This window comes from Bombyx mori, chromosome 1 (genome assembly GCF_030269925.1).
Source record: "Bombyx mori chromosome 1, ASM3026992v2".
NCBI lineage: Eukaryota > Metazoa > Arthropoda > Insecta > Lepidoptera > Bombycidae > Bombyx > Bombyx mori.
This window is the reverse complement of record NC_085107.1, coordinates 359,650-379,975: the sequence shown is the minus strand read 5'-3', so window position 1 is coordinate 379,975 and position 20,326 is coordinate 359,650. Positions and strand designations below refer to the sequence as shown.

Below are 20,326 nucleotides of genomic sequence, written 5' to 3'. Positions count from 1 at the left end.
AGTAACAAAATAAATTGAATTGCATTGCATGCATTTATTAATTAAATTTAGAATAGACGTTTTCCAATAACCATTTTTTCTACTTAGTCTGGCCATAAACACTGTTACAATTAAAAATAAACAAAATATTACATTTGAATTTGAAATCTGTCATTTTAATATGATTGCTCATTGATTTTTCTTATTTTGGCGCCAATGCATTGTACAATATTTTGCGATATTAAAATGGAGTGGGGTGATAAAGAGAACCGAATCGCTGTGATTGCATTACACAAAGTAGGTATGGAGACAAATGGAATTTTTAAAACTCTCCATACGCTTGGTATTAGTAAAATGTTTGTGTACCGGGCTATTAATAGGTGCAATGAGACCTCCTCTGTTTGTGACAGAAAAAGATCTGGCCGTCCACGTAGCGTTCGTACGAAAAAGGTGGTCAAAGCAGTAAGGGAAAGAATGCGAAGAAATCCTGTCCGAAAGCAAAAGATTTTATAGCACCTAGAACCATGTCGCGTATTTTAAAAGATGACTTAGGACTTGCAGCCTATAAGAGACGTACTGGTCATTTCTTAACTGATAATAATAATTTAAAAGAGAATATGGTGGTAAAATCGAAACAACTACTGAAGCGGTACGCAAAAGGAGGTCATAGGAAATTTTGTTTACTGATGAGAAAAGTTTTACAATTGAGCAACATTTTAACAAACAAAATGACCGTATTTATGCTCAAATCTCTATGGAAGCTTCCCAATTAGTCGACAGAGTGCAACGTGGGCACTATCCGACTTCAGTGATGGTTTGGTGGGGTATTAGCTATGAAGGAGTGACTGAGCCATACTTTTGTGAAAAAGGTATCAAAACATCGGCACAACTGTATCAAGATACCATTCTGGAGAAGGTAGTGAAGTCCCTTAACAACACCATGTTCAATAATCAAGAATGGTCCTTCCAGCAAGACTCGGCGCCAGGTCATAAGGCTCGGTCTACGCAGTCTTGGTTGGAAACAAACGTTTCGGACTTCATCAGAGCTGAAGACTGGCTGTTGTCTAGTCCCGATCTTAATCCGCTGGATTTATTAGAGAGTACGGCTTGCTCTAAACGCCATGATAATTTGGAGTCCCTAAAACAATCCGTACGATTGGCAGTGACAATTTTTCCCATGGAAAGAGTGCGTGCTTCTATTGATAACTGGCCTCAACGTTTAAAGGACTGTGTTGCAGCCAATGGAGACCACTTCGAATAAGCTTTTTATACTTTAAATTGTTTTATATTTATGTATTAAACTAACACACTGTAAAAGTAATAAATATGTTATTTGCAATAGATTTATTTTTATTTTTAATTGTAACAGTATTTATGGCCAGACTAAGTATGTTCCGCGCTTGAAGTTCAATAGAGGATTTTCTCAGAAACTCGGAACGATATATAATTTGTGGCAACGATTGAAATAAAACGCTGTCGGAATATTTTAACTCAATTACAAACAGTGTATAAATGCACTAGTGTATAAATTACTGCCGGGCGCTAGTGTTAGCGAATTCTCTCAGGTTGAGCCCGTGAACTCACCTACCCGTCCGGGCGTAGCTGGAAATGCTGGAATAGCCACATAAGCTACTAAGAAATATGTAAAGAAAAAAACAAAATGTGTGCAATTCACACGTGGTAGAAGTGAAACCTTCCAAAATTAAAATACAATTATCCTAAACGTCTTAAGTATATGTAAAATTTTGTCATTAGTAAATAACTGTAAGGTAGCGCCCTCTGTGAATTGATATTTTAATTTCACGTATAATCCTAAATTAAAATTCACTACAAGAGCTTTCATACACACGTTAGTATTAAAATATCTCACAGATGGCGCTGTATTAAATAGTATGTATATTTCTGTCTCATTCTTTGCTGGCTTCATCCTACACATTTTTGTATTTGTGTCTCTTACCTGTCGTTTTTTCCGTTGCATCCGGTTTGAAATCACAACGATTCTAAAGATGTTTTCACTTCAAAAACGACAACGCAAACAAACTCATCAAATCTTTACATTCCGAATGTTTTCTGTTACAATAACCTACTTATTCATTACTTTTAGATATTTTAAATATCACAAAGGCCATTTAATTCAAATAAATTATGCTTAATTTCTTTCTAAGAACCAATGACTGAAATTTCAATGTATATTATACAAACGGTATTCACTAAAACGTAACGAAAACTCGTAAAGAGAATCAGAAATGTGGAAACGTTTTAAGGTGAAATTAATAATTCCTTTCATCTGTTGATTAGTAATTTTCCATTTTTAAGGTAAAAGGAAGGTCTTGCCAGAACCGTAGACTTCTAAATATTTACGATCCGCAGATACCGCAGTATTGCAGAATGTTTCCCACTTTGACACTTTTTAAGATTTATAATTGCGTCCTGGTTTACGAGTATAGTCACGTACTTCTTAGCGATTTTATCGGAAGATTATTTGAAAGGTTGGTTTTTATTCTAGGAACAGCGGTACACAGGTGTGCCACTCGTAGCAAATGCATGTACATATTACTAAGGGATAAAATAAACGTTGGGAGTGTATATGAATATGCCTTAAAAGAGAATTTTGGATGAGTTTCGCCACTAGCAACTAGCGCAAAAGCATCCCTTGCAACTGGACCCGATCCGTTTTTCGGTGTCAAAAGGTAGCCATCCGGCGCCTCAACGAGCTTCTCCCCACGGTGTTTTCCACAAAGTTTTGACATTGTCGTCTTTTAAACGTGAGCTTGAATAAGCGAGAGCCCGGTGAAGTCAAGCCTGTGGTAGGTAATCTATTTGGACAATATAATAATTTGTATCCTCACGATGGAGATAATGCATTCGTCTGAGGCGTGCAACAAATTAAATTCGTCCAAATTATGAGGTTGCTTAATAACAACGGCATGACGCCACTCCACGCACACAAATCATAACTGTTTATTATTTTATGTTTACACGATACTGTTTCTCCATCGCGTAACTATAATTAATGCATCGATCCGATCGATCAATTAATGTATCTATAGCACATACGAATAATAAAAATGATTAAATAATATATGTAATTAAATAAATACAATTCTCTTTGATTTCATCAATTCAAATAATGTTTATATTTTTAATATATATTGTACTATATTATATTTGTATATTAAAAAGCCCTAACAGATTGGTTTTTTTTCTACTGGATAAAATAGCCGGATCCCTACCCGCACGGCAGGTAGGGTATGTGGGAGTTGAACCTCACTAAAACTCCGGCCGCTCACAGCCGGCGCCCTACGCCGGACCGGGCCGGAGCCCAGTCGAAGCTATCGAGACGGCGGGACAGGGTTGACGCAGAGCATATTTTATTACATCCATCCCGCCATCCCTCATGCGACACGACCTCCGGTTCCCTCGATCGACGGGCCGGGTGTCCGCCTTGACGGCGCCGCGCTGCACCTTCTCTCGGTGCGGTCGGGGGAACGCGATCTACCATCATCCGGAGCACGCCGCCCCACGCCTCGGTCCCTCCTTGCCCTGCTCGGCGGCGGCGGATTTCTGCGTAGTGAGGAGAGTTTTGCCTCTCTCGCCTGGCCGCCTCCTTTCGCGAAATAGTGCACGCGCAGAAGTCGAGCATAGCCTTCGAGGACTCGTCGCCGGCAAGCATCGAGCCACGACGCCAAATAGCGACAAGTCTGGTTCTATCTTTGCGACCAAGACACGGCGCTGCACCTCCCAAGCGAGGCAGATAGAGAAAGTATGCTCCGCCGTTTCCAGGTCGTGTGCACAATGGTAGCACCTCGTTGTCGGCTCAGCTCCTATCTGGTGCAGGTACTTCCCGAAGCACCCGTGCCCGGTCAGCACCTGCACCAGACGAAAGGTGAGGCGTGTTTCGCCACGATTCACCATCAAAGACCGGGTAAACCGCCTCCACGGTCCATAGACCCCACGTGGGGTTGGCCAACCGCCTCGACCACGACTCGAACACGGACCGCCGAGAATGGGCCTTCCGCGCCCGCGGCTCACTTTCGGGGAGACGCGCCACGCCTACAGCAATATTTAGATAAATTTTAGATTTTCCCTGTAAAACTAGATGTTACAAAATATAAAATACATTTTTATAATACCACCTCGTAGTTAATTGAGGTCTACGTATTTTTGCTGTTCTTTGTTAGCATACTGGCTCCTCAAAAGTTTATCAGATGGCGATACACAACAAAATAACTAGTTCGCCTACTATAAAAAAAAATTACTGCATAAAATTACATTTTGATAAATGTTGCCTAGATAATGTACAACATAAAAGCTCATTACAACTGATAGAGCTGAGTGCAGCCCCGCCACGCAGCCAATAACCATTAAATCTAATGAAACTGAATATTGATTTAGTTTCGCATCACTAACCTCGGTAGCAGTGTCCCATTCTCCAGTAGTAGTGGGCTCGCATTCTGGCAGGTAGGCGTTCCTTTAGAGCTAACTTCAAATCTTCTAGGGCGGCTTGAGGTCTATTTAATTTCAGCAGGATCTCAGACCGAAGCCACAGCGCCAAAGCCAGCGACACCCCGCCGTCAATCGCTTCATTTTCTCCTGACGACAAAACACAGATTCAAAGAATTTCATCGCCCTGCCACTAGTTTAAACAAAAAACTTTTACGTTCTCTTTGCATTTGGTTTTTTAATAAGAAGGCGTTTGCCGACTGGACGTTATCAGTTTACCAGATTACTTTAAACAATGCAGAGTAACAACGTGAAAGCAACCGATTGCTTTGTGAGGCAAGCGACAAGTTGCACAAGAGGATAACAGCGGTACCAGGTGATGTAGGCCCACTATGTATTATATATTGTTAGATCAGAAGAACAGTACTATCTTTGGGAGTTAACTCAATCTTGTTTTGGAAAGTACCTTTGAAATTAAATACAAAGAAGAATAGTAGAAAAGAAGCGTATTCCGAAGGAGGCAAAGTAATATAATTTTGTTAGGCAAATCACATATTAAAAAATGATCGAACAGTCAACACGACCTTAGCGTATCATGAAATTAAGAAAACCGTACGAAAATAGAGTAGATTTTGCTTTTCCGTAATAAAACTACACGCCAACGCCTTACGCGCAAAAACTTATGATAAATAAGGAAAGAATACGCTATTTTTAAAAGTGAAGTGTATTTATGATGAGAACTGAAAATTTTTCCTTTTACGAGAGACAAGTGTGCTTGCTGTACACTGTCTCCAGCCAACGGCCGTAAATGAATAGACTAGGTACTTCAAAGTTATTATTATGTGCTAAAATTAACTGATGCGTTTCGCTCTGGTCTCAGTTTTATTGCTCTATAAATTGGCTCCGATGACATTTGCAATTAAAACTGCCTGTCCGTTTGCCGATGTAATAATACTGAGGCTCAAAGTTTGCAAACAGGCCTGTCTGGCACAAATCCTTCGCGACTCTCTCATTCATTTCATTTAGCTCTTTCCGAGAGCTGTCCAAAGTTTTCTGCATTTAGTTTCAAACTCGATTCAGCCAATTCTATTAAACGTCATGTTGTTATCTTGGAGCAATTTCACTCTTGAATCCTCTTGAGAATGTTGCGCTCTATAAGGTTTTAACTCTTTAGTAAGCGGATAACAGAACAAATTGTCCTTTAATTGTATTTATAGTTGGAAAATGAAGATGCAGTGCTATGCTATTATAGTATCTTAACATCCAGTCTACAGGGTGAGATCAATAGCTAGTTTACGGACATTTTTGAAATCGTCACAATTGAACAGTCCAACGAAGTCAATAAATACTATTGTATAATTAAAAATATCTTTACGATTTCTTGATTGTGTGAATTGTGTAATGGTTATTATTTTGTTTGTGATCTCATACATGCATTGTACAACATATAACCGGTACAAGTTAGCTTTCAATGAGTAGAGGCTAGTGAACTGAAGAATAGTCGTAACAAGGTGTTGCTGTGATAAGATCGTGATTATCAAGATGTGAGCGAAACAGCAAATTTATTCGCTGAAATGATGGATTTCGGAATTTAATTGAATATTACAAAATTATTAATGATTCGTTGGATATAATTTATTCCCGGAATCCTAAAAAAACACAGATGAGAAAAGGTCGTGTTGAATTATGGAAAAAGATTAAAATATCTGAGCGAATACGAGAGCTACGGTAACGTTGAAAAGCAAACAAGTTCTTTAGAAAATGTTACGGGACGAAGCCGAACTAAGTTTATCTTCATTTCATATTTCGATGCGGTTCGCTCTGGTGTGTAGTGAAATAGCAGCTAATTACGAGTCGAGATAATCGGAAAAATCCTATGATATTATAAAATAAGGTATTTGCTCAGTTTTAAAGTGATCATCATCATGTCAGCCACAAGAAGTCAAGAAGTTGTGCCTTCCCTATAGATTTTCAAAGCGACTGGTTGAACGAGGCCAACTAAGTCATTCGTCGAATCGTTAATAATTTCACTTCTTTCTCCGTTCCAAGATTAATCAGTTCTACTCGTATTCGAGCGCTTCAGCCTCCCTGCCTTCAGGCAGTTTATTTTCTGACCTATTCCCACAGTGTTAAGACATTTTCTCCACCGTCCCGAACTTGATCAAGTTCTGCTAAAGTTTTATAATGAAATAATATTGGACAGGAAAAGTAAACATTTCGCAGGGTTACATCGATCAAGCGCCGTGTGCGGTTTGAGAATAAGACCCTTCGACTCCTGTTGCGGAGCGTGTGGACTTTGTGAAACGTTGATTTGTTTCGCTTCAGGTCACTGATTGGTTTCGGTTCACCTTGGAACTTGTTGGGGCTATTTTCGTTATAAAATATATGTATAGGTATATAACTTCCTTTCATTTGTCAAAACTATATTTGTAATAAATGTAGTTTGATGCTATAAATTCTTACGCTAAGGTCTGAGTAATGAGATAAATTGGCGAGTAAGCTCAGCTCTGCAGCATACGCAGTAAAAAAAATTAGAATATTAACAAACGCGGACACGGCTCGTTTAGTTTATTTTAGTTACTTCAACAGTGTCATGTCCTATGGCATTTTGCTATGCGGCAATGCGGCCGATGTAGAAATGATATTTATTCTGCAGAAAAGAGCTATACGTGATATTTTCTTGAGCCCGCTGAGTTTCTTGCCAGTTCTTCTCAGGACGGAGGCTAGTTTTGTGAATTGGCGATAGTTCTTTTGACGTTCAACAAGCATGTACTTTCATTTATGTTGAATAAAAGTTTTTTGATCTGATTTGATTTGAGTTACCAATTTATTTAACTAACTTTGGCCAATTACGAGTTAAGTGTAATACGACCGTTCAATACGTTCCCTAGCATATTTTTACGTCCCACTAAAAATAAAGTGTAATTTATAGTGGTTACCAGGTCACAGGAGCCAACATCGCTCATTAAGCTGTCGAACAAAGCAGGTTATTACACTGTGGGATTAGTTCTCCTCTTTTAATCGTTCGCTCATTGCTGAGCATCATGGTGCGTCCGCCTGATACACTTTTTTGAGATCAGTAGGTAGCCATTAATGTCGGTCAGTGGCACATTGAAGTGCATAGCTCAGTCTCGTGTTCAGCATTGGTATATAAAATCTATAGACCGAGAGAAGAAAATGTCATTACCCTCTGGCTGCTAATACAATGCAAAACATATTTTATTGAGCTTTATGAACATTTTCCCGGATTAAGTCACGGACGTATGGTTTCTCATTGAGAAGTGCCTATAGCAGCGCTGAGCTGGCCCGAGCGCGAACCTGGCATGTATACTAATTAATAAGATAGATAATAATAAGCTAGATTAATAAGTCTGTACCCGTAACGGGAGCCCTGAGTACGGCTTGACTTGCCAACGCCAACGCCTTCATTAGATCTTCATTCTTCAGAGCCGATTGTGCGTCGCCGCGCCTCTGACTCGATATTCTAGCGTCTTTCCCGCGGTGAAGGGGCTGTATCCTGGATAATACTTCAGTAAGTGCTTCCATTACCTGGAGAGATAATATCGAATTATTATCGACTTTGTTCGGGCATTCATGATCATGTGGACCAAACCAAAGATAATAGACCGGTTCAATCTCTTATGTGATCTATTTAACAGCCAGCCAGGTTTCGGACACTTTATCAAGTTCATAATCACGAAATTAACAAGGATTCAAGACATTGTAGTGAGTGTAGGCAACGGCTTGGCTGTGGCCCTGGCATTGCTAACGACCATTAGCGACAGTAACCACCAGTAACTTACCATCAGGTTTACCGTATGCTCGTCTGACTAAAAGAACAATAAGAAGGTGGTAGCTTGCCTGTAGTGTCCGTGGACTCCTGTCATTATTTGACTAATAACATAAAGTTCAACGGCCGTCTCTAATTAATATTCATATAGAAACCAAGCCATCTAGCATCGTTAGCTCATAGTTTCAAAAATATCGCAACGTTGAGAAAAGCGACATTATAACCTAAAGAGCTTATTTGAATTCAAAGCAGTTTCATAATTTGTGTTGGAAATGGGAACCATTAATATTCGTCGAAGTAAAAATCCCGCAAACACTTGTTATACAGCGCACATTCATGGGAAACTCGGCGTACTGGCTAGAGAACATGAACAGCTCACGGCATTGTATCTGCCTCTTTAAAAATTCTACTTTAAATAACCTCAATACACTCTTTCACCGCTTGATTCTCAATCCTAGCACAATCAGTTAGGCTTTAGAGTTATTTGAAGCCGTGCGCCGTTTGTAACGTTTCGGTTGCATGTTGAGAGAATAAAGGTGGTTCATTAAAGTGCGTCAGGTCGAGTGTGGTTGCTCATGCTTACAGAGCTCGCTATGTGAGGGGTTTATGAGGGAAAATACCAACAGAGGATAAATCGTTTTTTAAAATGCGCAAACCGGGGAATATTTCCGAATTTTGAAGTATGTAGTTACGTGCGGCTCAAACACCGATGTAGGCGCACTCAAATTTATTACACTATTCGTTCATAGTAAAAGTAACTTATAAATACCTACTCGGGGGGAAATCAGACGCGACCACCACACAACACCACTCCTGCCCTGTATCTAATCGTATAAATCATCTTATGAATCATGATAATCACTTTTTATTCATCCATCATTTACTCTGTAAGAATATCGCTTAAATAGTGAGGTTAGGTGCACACAACAGCCAGTGTTCCGCTGCGAGTTAGCCTAGAGAGTATTAGTGAGGGCTCGTTCACGCCTCATCGCCTCATCGAAGGGCTAATGAAATGTTTGCGGAACTTGATTGATTTCCGAACCGTTAGATTTGTTTAATGAAGATTATCGAGCTTGTGGGTGGATCTTAATGTTAACAGTACGGGCGGTGTTATAGGCCCGAATGTGTAGACGGTGCCCTCTTTATTTCTGACGCGAAACAGTCATCCACTTCTGCTTGAAGTTTGGGACGACCGCTGGGCAACACAGTCGCAATCCGGAACTCATCTTCCGTGGTAGGTGGTGACATTCGTGTTATGTCTATGGCTCCAGAAACAACTTAAAACAGATGACACGTAAAGCCAAGCTAAACCCTTTTATAAAAAAAATAGAAATCGCCTAGTTCTCCTACCTAATTTCGTAAATGATCCCTGTAATAAAATAGCTAAATTAATGTTAATGGAAACGAATGGCTTACAAATGAAACCGATTTTGTTAGTTAGATACAATAAATCTAGCAGTTCAGCACAAAACAAATTTACATTTGTTTTGTGTTTATTTCTAAAATGTATTTTAAATGTAATTTATAATAGCGCACAAAATGATTGTACAGATTTTAATCTTTTGCTTTCTGTTGCTTTGCCTATGTTTATTATTGCATGTGATGTTCTCCATAGTGCACATTCCGTACAGGCTAGCTGTATATTGTACATGTACGTTGTTGAACGCACGAGACTGTCATGGTTCCTTTGAGTCATGCAGGTACTAACATACTTAACATACTTCACATGCAGCATCCTCGACAATTGTAGTTAAAGTACCTCCTTATTCTCCATAAAAAATGTAACTTTCTTGCCATCTTCCACTAGCTCAAATTTATTTAGCCATTCTTCCCCAGCTAATGAAACCAGGTCATCGGCGAGACCCTTGAAGAAACCTTTGGAATTTGAGCAAAGAGTGATGTCGCTACAGGTCGCAGCGTATATGGGATCCACTTCTTCGTAAATTCGAGACATATTGAGCAACTGGAAAAAGACATAGTAACTTTAATTATTTACTCTCTTTCCGGTGGTAGATTCTGCGGAGCACGGCTCTTGCTAGGGTTCGTGTTAGCAACGTCGTCAGGTTTGAGCCCCGTGAGCTCACCTACTAGTTAAGGTTACGCGGATATAGCCTCTCAAGGCTATCATCGGCTGAGGTAGGAAATAAAATACTCTCTTTATTTTTTCAATTAAATTCAATCATTTTTATCGTCATAGAATCAGCTACTGTGAAGTACACAAAAAACAGTGCTATATGTGTTAAGAATGGTGAATATGTTTTCAGGATTGGAGATTATTGAAGATTTTTCAAGAATGAAGCATTTATTCTCAGTTGAATGATCGGTTTCCACTGAGAAATAAAATCATGAATCTAGGCGTTTGTTGTATTTCCTCGTAAGCAAAAAAAAAAGAAGGGGCTTGTTTTACAAAATATTGTCTGAAATGTTAAATGCTTTGATATCAATATAATCTAGCAAAAACATGACACAATTATGTGAATGCGTGAAGTTATAAACACAGGGTAGCACAGAGTGTAGTTTAAACATTAATTTCTTAGGACATTATTTGCGTGGGCGGCCCTCTTTCGAACATGATAATACTGTCTGTACATTTTAACGTACATTTGAATCCCGAAGGGAAGGTCGTACACCTCAGGCACTGACTTTTCTGTAGCATAACTTAAATAATGAAATGTAATTTTAAATATACGAACAACATTATTTCGTAATAAGATCTCTTCTATATAAATTTCTAATTAGTTGTTCTCAGAATACAGAGATCTGAGAAAATATGGCAATAAAATGTTTTCTACAAACTACTGTGTAAAGACGTTCTGATATTTCATTTTGAAAACCACGATGTTGTTAAGCTCACGCAATATCTTTAACAATATATAAAAAGAGAAAATATGTTTCTTGAGGAAGTTTTCATTCGTGCACTTTCAAGAAACATTAAAAATCCAAGACAAGACAAGATTACGTTTTCTTGGAATGTGACTTTCTTTGATTTCAGGATTTGCGACTGAAAATTTTATTATAATATTATGTATGTATGATATACTTCAGAGGTATACCTAAATATCAAGGAGAGATAGCCCCTGCAAACCATGAATTTTTTTTTATTGCATTGATGGGTGGACTTGCTCAAGGCCCACCTAATGTTAAGTGGTTACCGGAGCGCATAGACATCTACAACGTAAATGCCGCCAACCATCTTGAGATATGAGTTCTAAGATCACAGTACAATAAAAACGGCTGCCCCAGCCTTCAAACCGAAACGCATTACTGCTTCACGGTAGAAATAGGTAGGGCGGTGGTACCTACCCGTCTGGACTCTCAAGACATCCTACTACCAGTAATTACGCATATTATAATTTTACGAATTTGATTTTTATTACACGATGTTGTTCCTTCATCGTGGAATTAGTCAATCGTGAACATTTGTCAAGTACGTATTTCAGTAGAAAAATTAGTACTTGCCACCGGGATTCGAACACCGTTGCATCGCAAGATAAGAATATACCGGACCCCTTATCGTTTAGGCCACAACGACTTCACTTGTGTAAGTATCAGGGTACAGCTAAGCACAATATATGAACAAAAAAATTTTTTTCAACGTCTGCAAGGCTTATTGAAGTGTATATGTATCCTTCAAGATGCAGTTGTAGTTTGGAATCAGGAGCTTGTGTGGATATGTAACAAACGCGCGAGGGTCCGATTCCAGGACACGTAATGGTGTTTCAAGGAAATCAATGAGATTCTCCCCGCGATGACCTACGGCGCGGAAACCTGAACACTGACGGCGGGACTGGACCATAAGTTAAGAGTCGCACAGCAGGCGATGGAGAGAGCTATGCTCGGGTTTTCTCTAAGGGACAAAATCCGGAACGAAGAAATTCGACGGAGAACCAAAGTCGACGACATTTCCGTGCGACACAAAGCGAGCAGGCTCAAGTGGCAAGTGGGACGGTCACATCGGTCGAGCCAGCAACGCCAGGCGGGGGAGGAAAGTCCTCGAATGGAGGCTACGGATGAGTACCAGGAGCGTGAGGTGTCCTCCAACCAGGTGCGCACGGCAGGAAGTCGTTAGATGTGGAAGGGGAGGACCGCATTCTGTGGAAGGCATTGGGGAAGGCCTATGTCCAGCAGTGGGCAGATAAAGGCTGATGCTGATGATGATGATGATGAATGAGATTCTTATCGTGTGATGAACAGCCAGGCTACATTACCCATTACGTTAAAAACGCTCAAAACAAAATTAAATTATTAATAGAATAGTAGCTCCGCAGTCTGCAGGGATTACTAGATTTTGACCATCACAACATATCAGAAGAGTAAATATGATTTTCTTCACTATCTTTGAAGACATGTAACTTTTATCTAACTATATTGTTCGAAATAGGTGCATACCGCAACATATTACACAAGCCTCTCAATCAAATGCCCAAAAATTAACTTATTTCTTTTTTTTTCCTTTACCTCTGTTCACACGAAGTGTTTTTTTACTAATTATCCAAGGGCGTCTATTTCAAGTTGTGATGTTTGCACAGAGATGCACACCTCGTACAATCCAATTAGTAGTTGGTCTGCAAACCTGGCCCGGGCAATTACAAGGCTGTTTGTCGTCTGCTTTCCCCACTCGACACGTACTTAATTACCTAATTCTGAACTGTAGTTATTACTAACGTTTCTAGAAATTGCACAAATAATTTGGTTTTTATGACACTTTTAAGAACATATTTGTTCTATTTTAAGATTAGGAAATCGTCAGCCCTGGTTATTTGACGAAATAATATGAAAATCAACAACAAAAAATTCAGGGATATTTAAAATAAAAACACATTCTTAGTAGACCTCTTGAGTGTCTAGGGATGCGTTCTACAAATTTCACTCTTCTAAAGACACTTGCTTCTGATGGGGTTCTTGTGAGTGTTTAAACACAATGATATATCGCTTACAGTAACACCAGTCGAGTTGCAAAAAACACTCGTAGGTACATAATATTATGTGCGGACACTTCAGGAATAACTAATATATTTTAGATAAGCTATATTAGAATCAATGGTACGGATGCAACTTGAACGGTGATGTCGAATTTCAGAACACCAATGATTGTGATTTTCTTTCCTATTTATTAGATTCCAGTTCAATTATAGATCACGGGATGCCACTACATTAGAGATGACAACTGGTTTTTACCAGTACAGCATTCGTGTTGATTAAAGGCATTACGTGTATGGATATGTCTTTGATCTTTATGTCTAGATTCCTTACATGATTGTCACTCGCTATGTGTTGTACTGTATTGTATTCGACGATAATAATATGTTTTCATAATTCATAATATTATACATAATTAACTATATCTTCTTCTTCTTCTTCTTATCAGCCCACAGACGTCCACTGCTGGACATAGGCCTCCCCCAAGCCTCGCCACAAAGACCGGTCCTGTGCTGCCTGCACCCAGCGGATCCCCGCGAACCTCAATAGATCGTCGTTTCATCTTGTGGGAGGCCTACTCGCACTACGTCTTCCGGTACGCGGTCGCCACTCAAAAACTTTCTGGCCCCCAAAAACGTACCGACACCCGACAGACAAATATTATGTAATTATAATATCTGAAATATAATTGTCTTTCTGTTTATTCATTAGTACTAAAACAGCCCCAGGGAAAATGTTACACTGAAAAGATCCTACGTTACGTTTTAAAAATGATTCTTGTGTTCGTTTTTATGTTTCTGCTTAATATTCCTACTGATCGTTTCCGGCCTGATGGAGTGTTAAGCGGCCCGATAACAACGCTACTCACTCTTGCACCAACACGTGTCGACTATGACTTTATGCGTATTGTGTAGGTTTCGACGATACTACTGTACTTTTTATTATTACTTTTGTTCACCCAATTATGTAAATTACCCTCAGTTTACCCCCAATTATGTAATTACACTGAGTTTCACGCCGGATCTCCTCAGTGGGTCGCGTTTCCGATCCGGTGGTAGATTCTGCGAAGCACGGCTCTTGCTAGGGTTCGTGTTAGCAACGTCCTCAGGTTTGAGCCCCGTGAAGTTAAGGTTACGCTGAAATAGCCTCTCAAGGCTCTCAGCTAGGTAAGAAAAAAATATCTAAATTGGACCATAATCATTGACACCTCGAAATTAAAATTATTTTGTATCTTATTTTAAATTACATCTTCTGATCTACAAAATCTGACTATTTCCAAGAATTTGTTATTGAAACAATACAGATGACAACGTATGTAACTGCATTCTAAACATCGGAAATAATAAAACGAATATAACAAATATGCGATTAAACTGTAGAAGTAGTTTTAATATCGGCTAAGACTAGCGAAAGTCAATTTTATTAATGACACTATTTTGTTTTCCTTTTTATATAGTTGTTACTTAATGTATAATTATATCACTTAGTTATAATTCCGTGCAATTATAATTAACTGGATCAGTGGACGAGCTCATGCCCCGCGTGGTTTTAAGTTGTCGGCTTTGATTTATAAATAATAATTAAAAATATTACATTATAAGCAATCAATTTTAACAACTCATTAAACAAGATTAGTAACATGAACAGGAGAAAATTATAGAAGCTAGTCGACTCACTTACCCGACATTTATTTATCATTAAAATATTGCGCTTGAAAAAGCTTTTGCAAAACTACGAAGTTGCATAATTACGCACAAAACTTTATCTCAAGACATTTACGTGATTTTTTTTATATTCTTGCTGTTTTTATTTTATTTTATCTGTCTCTTTAAATAAATAAAAAAATTAACAATTTGAAATTACAAATTAAACTATGAAATATATTGCATTGCACTTTAAATATTTATATTTATAGTACCTACGACGAGTAACACCACCGCCCGTGTCCTAGATACGAATAAATTAAAATGACACGGAATTGTAAAATATCCTGACACACCGTACAATTTTATGTAGTAAAATTTTATTTACCTCTATCTCTGTAGCCGGGTGACGTGTGGAGGGCTCGGCAAACTACGCGCTCTAAAATTACGCAATGAAGATCACCGCATTCTGATCTATTTTGAGCTGAGAGCAGCGCCACCTATAGTATCGAGAGGCAATTAAACTGCCGTCTGTTTGCGTTTAGATTTAATAGAATGCATACATTTTATGACTACATAGTCTTTGAACAAGCAAAGTATTAATTATTTACTATTAAAACTTTTTTTAAATCTATTTATAAAAACAACAAATGGATGTCCCGATTTCAATTTCTGATTTCTTGTATAAACTTTAAAGAAAATAAAAACCTTTGCACGTTGGGTGAGAGAGTGCGAAGTTAGTCATTTGATAGGTAGGGCCCTACAAACATCGTTGGGCCCGCGGTCCTCTCCCAACATCTACAGACCTTCAAGTCCCACGTACACCGGGTGCCCCGCGGGCTTGGACACAGTGTAGGAAGCTCGGCCCGTGCCCGAAAAAAAAAGGAAAACACTGAACATTGGCAAAGGATAAGCAACAGCGGTGGAAATAAATGGAACATGCACGTACCGTTGCTGATTTCCAAGATAACCGTGGACGTAGATGACAAAATACGACAAAACATAGATTGATCAATAGGGTTAGTTTAATGAAATTTAATGTGGTGTTAGTTAGTGGTGGCAAGTAAAAAACAGTGTTTTTCGTTAAGTTTTGTGCCGAAAATTATGTGAAGACAGAAATGAAGTGAAGCGAATTAAGCTCAACTGAAATTAAGTTTGAATAAAATTGTGGGAATTTACTGAGACTTTAGTGGACTTTTTTGAAGAACCTCAACTACGGCTAGCAAATTTGTTTCGTTTTCCTACGCTTGTGCCCTTTCACAGACAATAAAAGGATATTGAGCCACCGTTATTACTCGTTTAAGCCTCAAGAAAGATTAAACTAACAAAATTGAACATTTCACACAACTTTGCTTCTAACATTCCCCCACCTGTTGTGTATTGAAACTTCAGAGTACCGTTGACAACTGTTTATTAATTACTGTCAATATACCCTCAACATCTTCCCCTTTTACAATATAAGTGTGTTACAAGATAAACATAAAATCAGAGGTTAATTATTATTAATTGCATTCTGCTTAGTTCTACTACGAGTAGTAGGCGGATAAATATGAGGTGATGAAGGTGATGACAAAGTACTCGGTTCGTACACTGAACCATCCTCATCCACACTCATCTCATATTCTCCCCCACTTGACTCGTCTGATACGATCACTATTGTGCCGCGCCGATCATTCTTCAGCTTTTCCACAACATTAGGTTTCTCATCAGGCATATTTTTAATTAAATGTCGGCGATTACGTCGATATATACCTAATTTGTTTTTTACAATGTATGAACGCGGTGCAGATGCCTTGCCTACGACAGTGCCGCGCATTCGTTCATTATTATGTTCTAACATAATTACATCATCGCTGACACTTAGCTCCGGCTGCTCTTTACAATGTTGGTCATAATACATTTTACTTTTTAATTGTTTTTCTATTATTGTTTTATGCTGTTGCTGATCATTACAATTATAACGTTTTAACAAATCTGGATGAACTGGTAATCTACAATTTAATCTCCGTCCCATTAACAGTTGTGCGGGAGAATTCAAATTTTCTCGCGGCGTGTTATTATAGCTCAATAGATTCAAATAAAAATCTGTTCTACTGTCTATTGATTTTTTTAACATTTTCTTTATAGTTTGTACTGACCTCTCACTCTTGCCGTTTGATTGTGCGTAATACGGTGATGAAGTAATATGATTGAAGCCCCACTCTTCTGCGAACTTTTTAAAATTTCGAGATGAATATTGGGGACCGTTATCGCTAACAACCGTTTCCGGAATGCCATAGCGAGCAAAGTTCTGTTTTAATTCTTTTATAACAGAGTTTGACGACGTATCTCTTAACTGTGAGACTTCAATAAATCCCGAATAGTAATCCACTAAAATCAAGTAATGTTTTTTTCCGTACTCGAATAGATCGGTACCAACTTTGTTCCATGGCAGTTTCGGAACAGTTATCGGAATCATGGGCTCTTTACTTGGTTTATTTGAATTCTCCTGACAAACCTTACATTTTTTAATATATGATTCTATGTCATTCGATATACCCGGCCAGAACAGTACCTCACGTGCGCGTCTTTTACAACGATCTATCCCTAGGTGGCCGTCATGAATTATTTTTAACATTTCAGTTTTAAGCGAGTTAGGTATCAATACCTGTTTATCTTTAAAAATTACTCCGTCAACAGAGTACAGCTCGTCTCTCATGGACCAAAAATACTTTAAATCACTATCAACATTATATTTATGAACGGGCCAACCTTCATTAATGTAAACTAACAAACGTTTCAAATACTCATCTTTACTAGTTTCTTTCTTAACTAATGTCAGTTTGCTTTGAGACATCGGTACATTGTTAATTACCATTTTCAATTGGTTCAATACTGCCTTACTAATTTTATCGTCATATAAATCCGGAAGAGGCGCACGTGATAACGTGTCGGGTATATACATATACTTCCCCGGTTTATAAGTAATTTTCAGATCGTACCCTTGTAATTTTAACATCATACGCTGCAAGCGTGCTGGGACTGAATTGAGCGGCTTTTTAAAAATACTTTCAAGAGGTTTATGGTCAGTTTCTATGACTATATACCTTTTTCCATAAATGTACTGGTGAAATTTTTCACAAGCAAAGACAATAGCTAACATTTCTTTTTCAATCTGAGCGTATCTCTGTTGTGTGTCGGTGAGTGTGCGCGACGCGTACTCGACCGGGCGGCCGCGCTGCATCAGCACCGCGCCAAGTGCGACGCTGCTCGCGTCCACCGACAACAATACCTCACTGCCTACGTCAAACAACGATAATACCGGAGCCTCGCATATCAGTTTCTTTAATTTATCAAAGGCGTTTTTGTGACCTATTTCCCAACACCACTCGACATCTTTTTTCAATAATCTAGTCAATGGAAATATGTGTTGCGAGTAGTTAGGTATAAACTTTGATAAATAATTAATTGCACCCAAGAACCTTTCTAAACTTTTACAATCCGTAGGTTGCGGCATATTGATTACAGCCTGCACTTTTTCCGTATCTACTTTCATTCCGTCTTTATTAAAAATATGTCCCAAATATGTCACCTCATCGACACAAATGCGACACTTATCTTTGTTAAACTTTAAATTAATATCTCGCGCTTTTTGAAATAACGCATTTAGTCTTACATCATGTTCTCGCCTAGTGGACCCCCAGACAATAATATCATCAATAAACGACTCAACACCGTCTAAACCTTCTAACAATTGTTTTAATTTAGCGTGGAATACCTCCGGTGCGCAGTTCAGTCCGAACGGTAATCTTAGATATTGATATCGCCCAAACGGCGTAATAAATGTGCATAAATCGGCACTCTCCTTATCTAGCTTTACGGACCAAAATCCTGAATTGGCGTCCAATACCGAAAAATATTTAGCCCCATTCAATTTGGTAGCCAACTCATTTATGGTGGGTAGTTGAAAATGAGCACGTTGAATCGCCTTATTGAGAGGCCTCGGGTCTAGGCATATGCGCATTTTACCATTTGTCTTGGCCACTACTACTAACGAGTTGACCCAAGGTGTCGGATGAGTCACCTTCCTAATCACACCTAACTCTGTCATCCTATCGAGTTCGTCCTTCAAGTTATCACGAAGGCTTAACGGTACTTTCCGCGGAGCGCACACCACCGGCGTCACATCCCTATCTACCGTTATATGATATTCCCCCGGTAAACAACCTAACCCAGTGAACAAATCACTATTTTTAGAGAAATTTATATCGTGAATTCTTTTTATTAACCCTAATAATAAGCACGCCTGCAGTCCCAGTACACTTTGACAATCAATATCAGCTATCGCAAACTTAAGATCATATTGAACATTTTTATACCACCATTTAATATTACAAATTCCCTTAATAGGAATGAAATCGCCACTGTAAGATTGCAGTTTAACCTTATGATTTACAACAATGTTATTAGGGTTATTGCCTAACTGCACAAATCGCTTAAAAGATAAGACATTGATATCTGCACCCGAGTCTAGTTTAAAATTTTCCGAGCCCCATTCTCCTCGGAGGACCTCAAACCAATCCTGCGACACCGAGTCGATTTTGGAACCATCAATTAAAGTAGATATATAAAACGACTCCCAGTCATCGTCCAGTTCCGGCTCGTATTTATTTTCGTCCTCTAGAACACCGATATCATATAACTTTTTTACACCTTTATGTACTTGACACATTCTTGCAAAATGACCATAATTTTGACACACATAACACTGCACTGAGACCGCAGGACAGTCAGCCCAACTAACACACGGACCTCCGCACCTGAGACAAGTACTGGACGCAGATGAACTGGAAAGAGGCGGCGGGCGCCCAGCGCCATCCGGGACCGCACGCAGCCGGTGACCGCCGCGGCCGCCGCGAGCTGCTCGCGCGCCGCCGGCTCGGCCCCGCGCCGCACGTGGCCCAGCACCACCCCGCGCGCCCACAGCGTCCACGCGCACCGGCTCCGCGCTCGCTCCGCGCGACTCCTGCAATACGCGACTGCTGTCCGCCGATACCTCGTCGACTTGGCATATTTTAATAGCTTTGTCCATCGTCAGGTCGTCCGTTCTCAGTAAACGATCGCGAACTATCGTATTTTTTACGCCGCATACGATCCGATCGCGAATGAATTCGTCTTCTAAGGTTTTAAATTCACAGGTTTTGCTCAGCAGTTTCAAAGCCGTCACATACTGATCTATGGACTCGCCGCCTTCCTGGTTTCTCATGTAGAAATTATATCTCGCCAACGTAACATTCGGTTTGACACCGAAGTATTCGTCGAATTTTTTTAACAAAACCGTTACGTCATCTTTTTCAGTGTCATTTGAAAACTTAAACGTCTCGTACACATCGAAACCTTCCGTTCCAATTAAATTGATGAGCAAGCTGGCTTGCACACTGCCTTCTTCTTTATGCACCCCTGATGCTTTCAAAAATACATGAAATTGTTTCCTCCAACGCTTCCATGCGTCAGCCCGGCTGACGGAGTTGCCTTCCAGACTCAATTCTGACGGTGGTCGGGCGTGTTCCAT

The 20,326-nt window shown here is 39.3% G+C and overlaps 2 protein-coding genes across 2 annotated transcripts in view; both read right to left on the bottom strand.

The window, feature by feature from the left end:
* Window positions 1–15,245, bottom strand: part of LOC101741740 (SET and MYND domain-containing protein 4) — a 26,343-nt gene extending 11,098 nt beyond the window's left edge. Inside the window, exons 1-4 of the mRNA XM_004932722.5 lie at window positions 15,164–15,245; window positions 9,972–10,175; window positions 7,800–7,971; window positions 4,390–4,572 (exon numbers count right to left, since the gene is read on the bottom strand). Coding sequence (XP_004932779.1) covers window positions 4,390–4,572; window positions 7,800–7,971; window positions 9,972–10,166 — 550 coding nt within the window. The 5' untranslated portion in view covers window positions 10,167–10,175; window positions 15,164–15,245. The remainder of the gene's footprint in view (window positions 1–4,389; window positions 4,573–7,799; window positions 7,972–9,971; window positions 10,176–15,163) is intronic.
* Window positions 15,221–20,326, bottom strand: LOC119628878 (uncharacterized protein K02A2.6-like). The gene is made up of 2 exons (XM_038012853.1): window positions 16,914–20,326; window positions 15,221–15,275 (listed from the first exon to the last, which is right to left on the bottom strand). The coding sequence occupies exons 1-2, from the start codon at window positions 20,324–20,326 to the stop codon at window positions 15,221–15,223; spliced, it is 3,468 nt and encodes a 1,155-aa protein (XP_037868781.1).

Coding starts and splice junctions, on each gene's coding strand:
- LOC119628878 (XM_038012853.1), bottom strand. CDS start 20,326: ATGGAACACGCCCGACCACCGTCAGAATTGAGTCTGGAAGGCAACTCC. Junction 15,276..16,913: donor TCAAACGGCAAGAGTGAGAG/GTCAGTACAAAC, acceptor TCGATACTATAG/GTGGCGCTGCTCTCAGCTCA.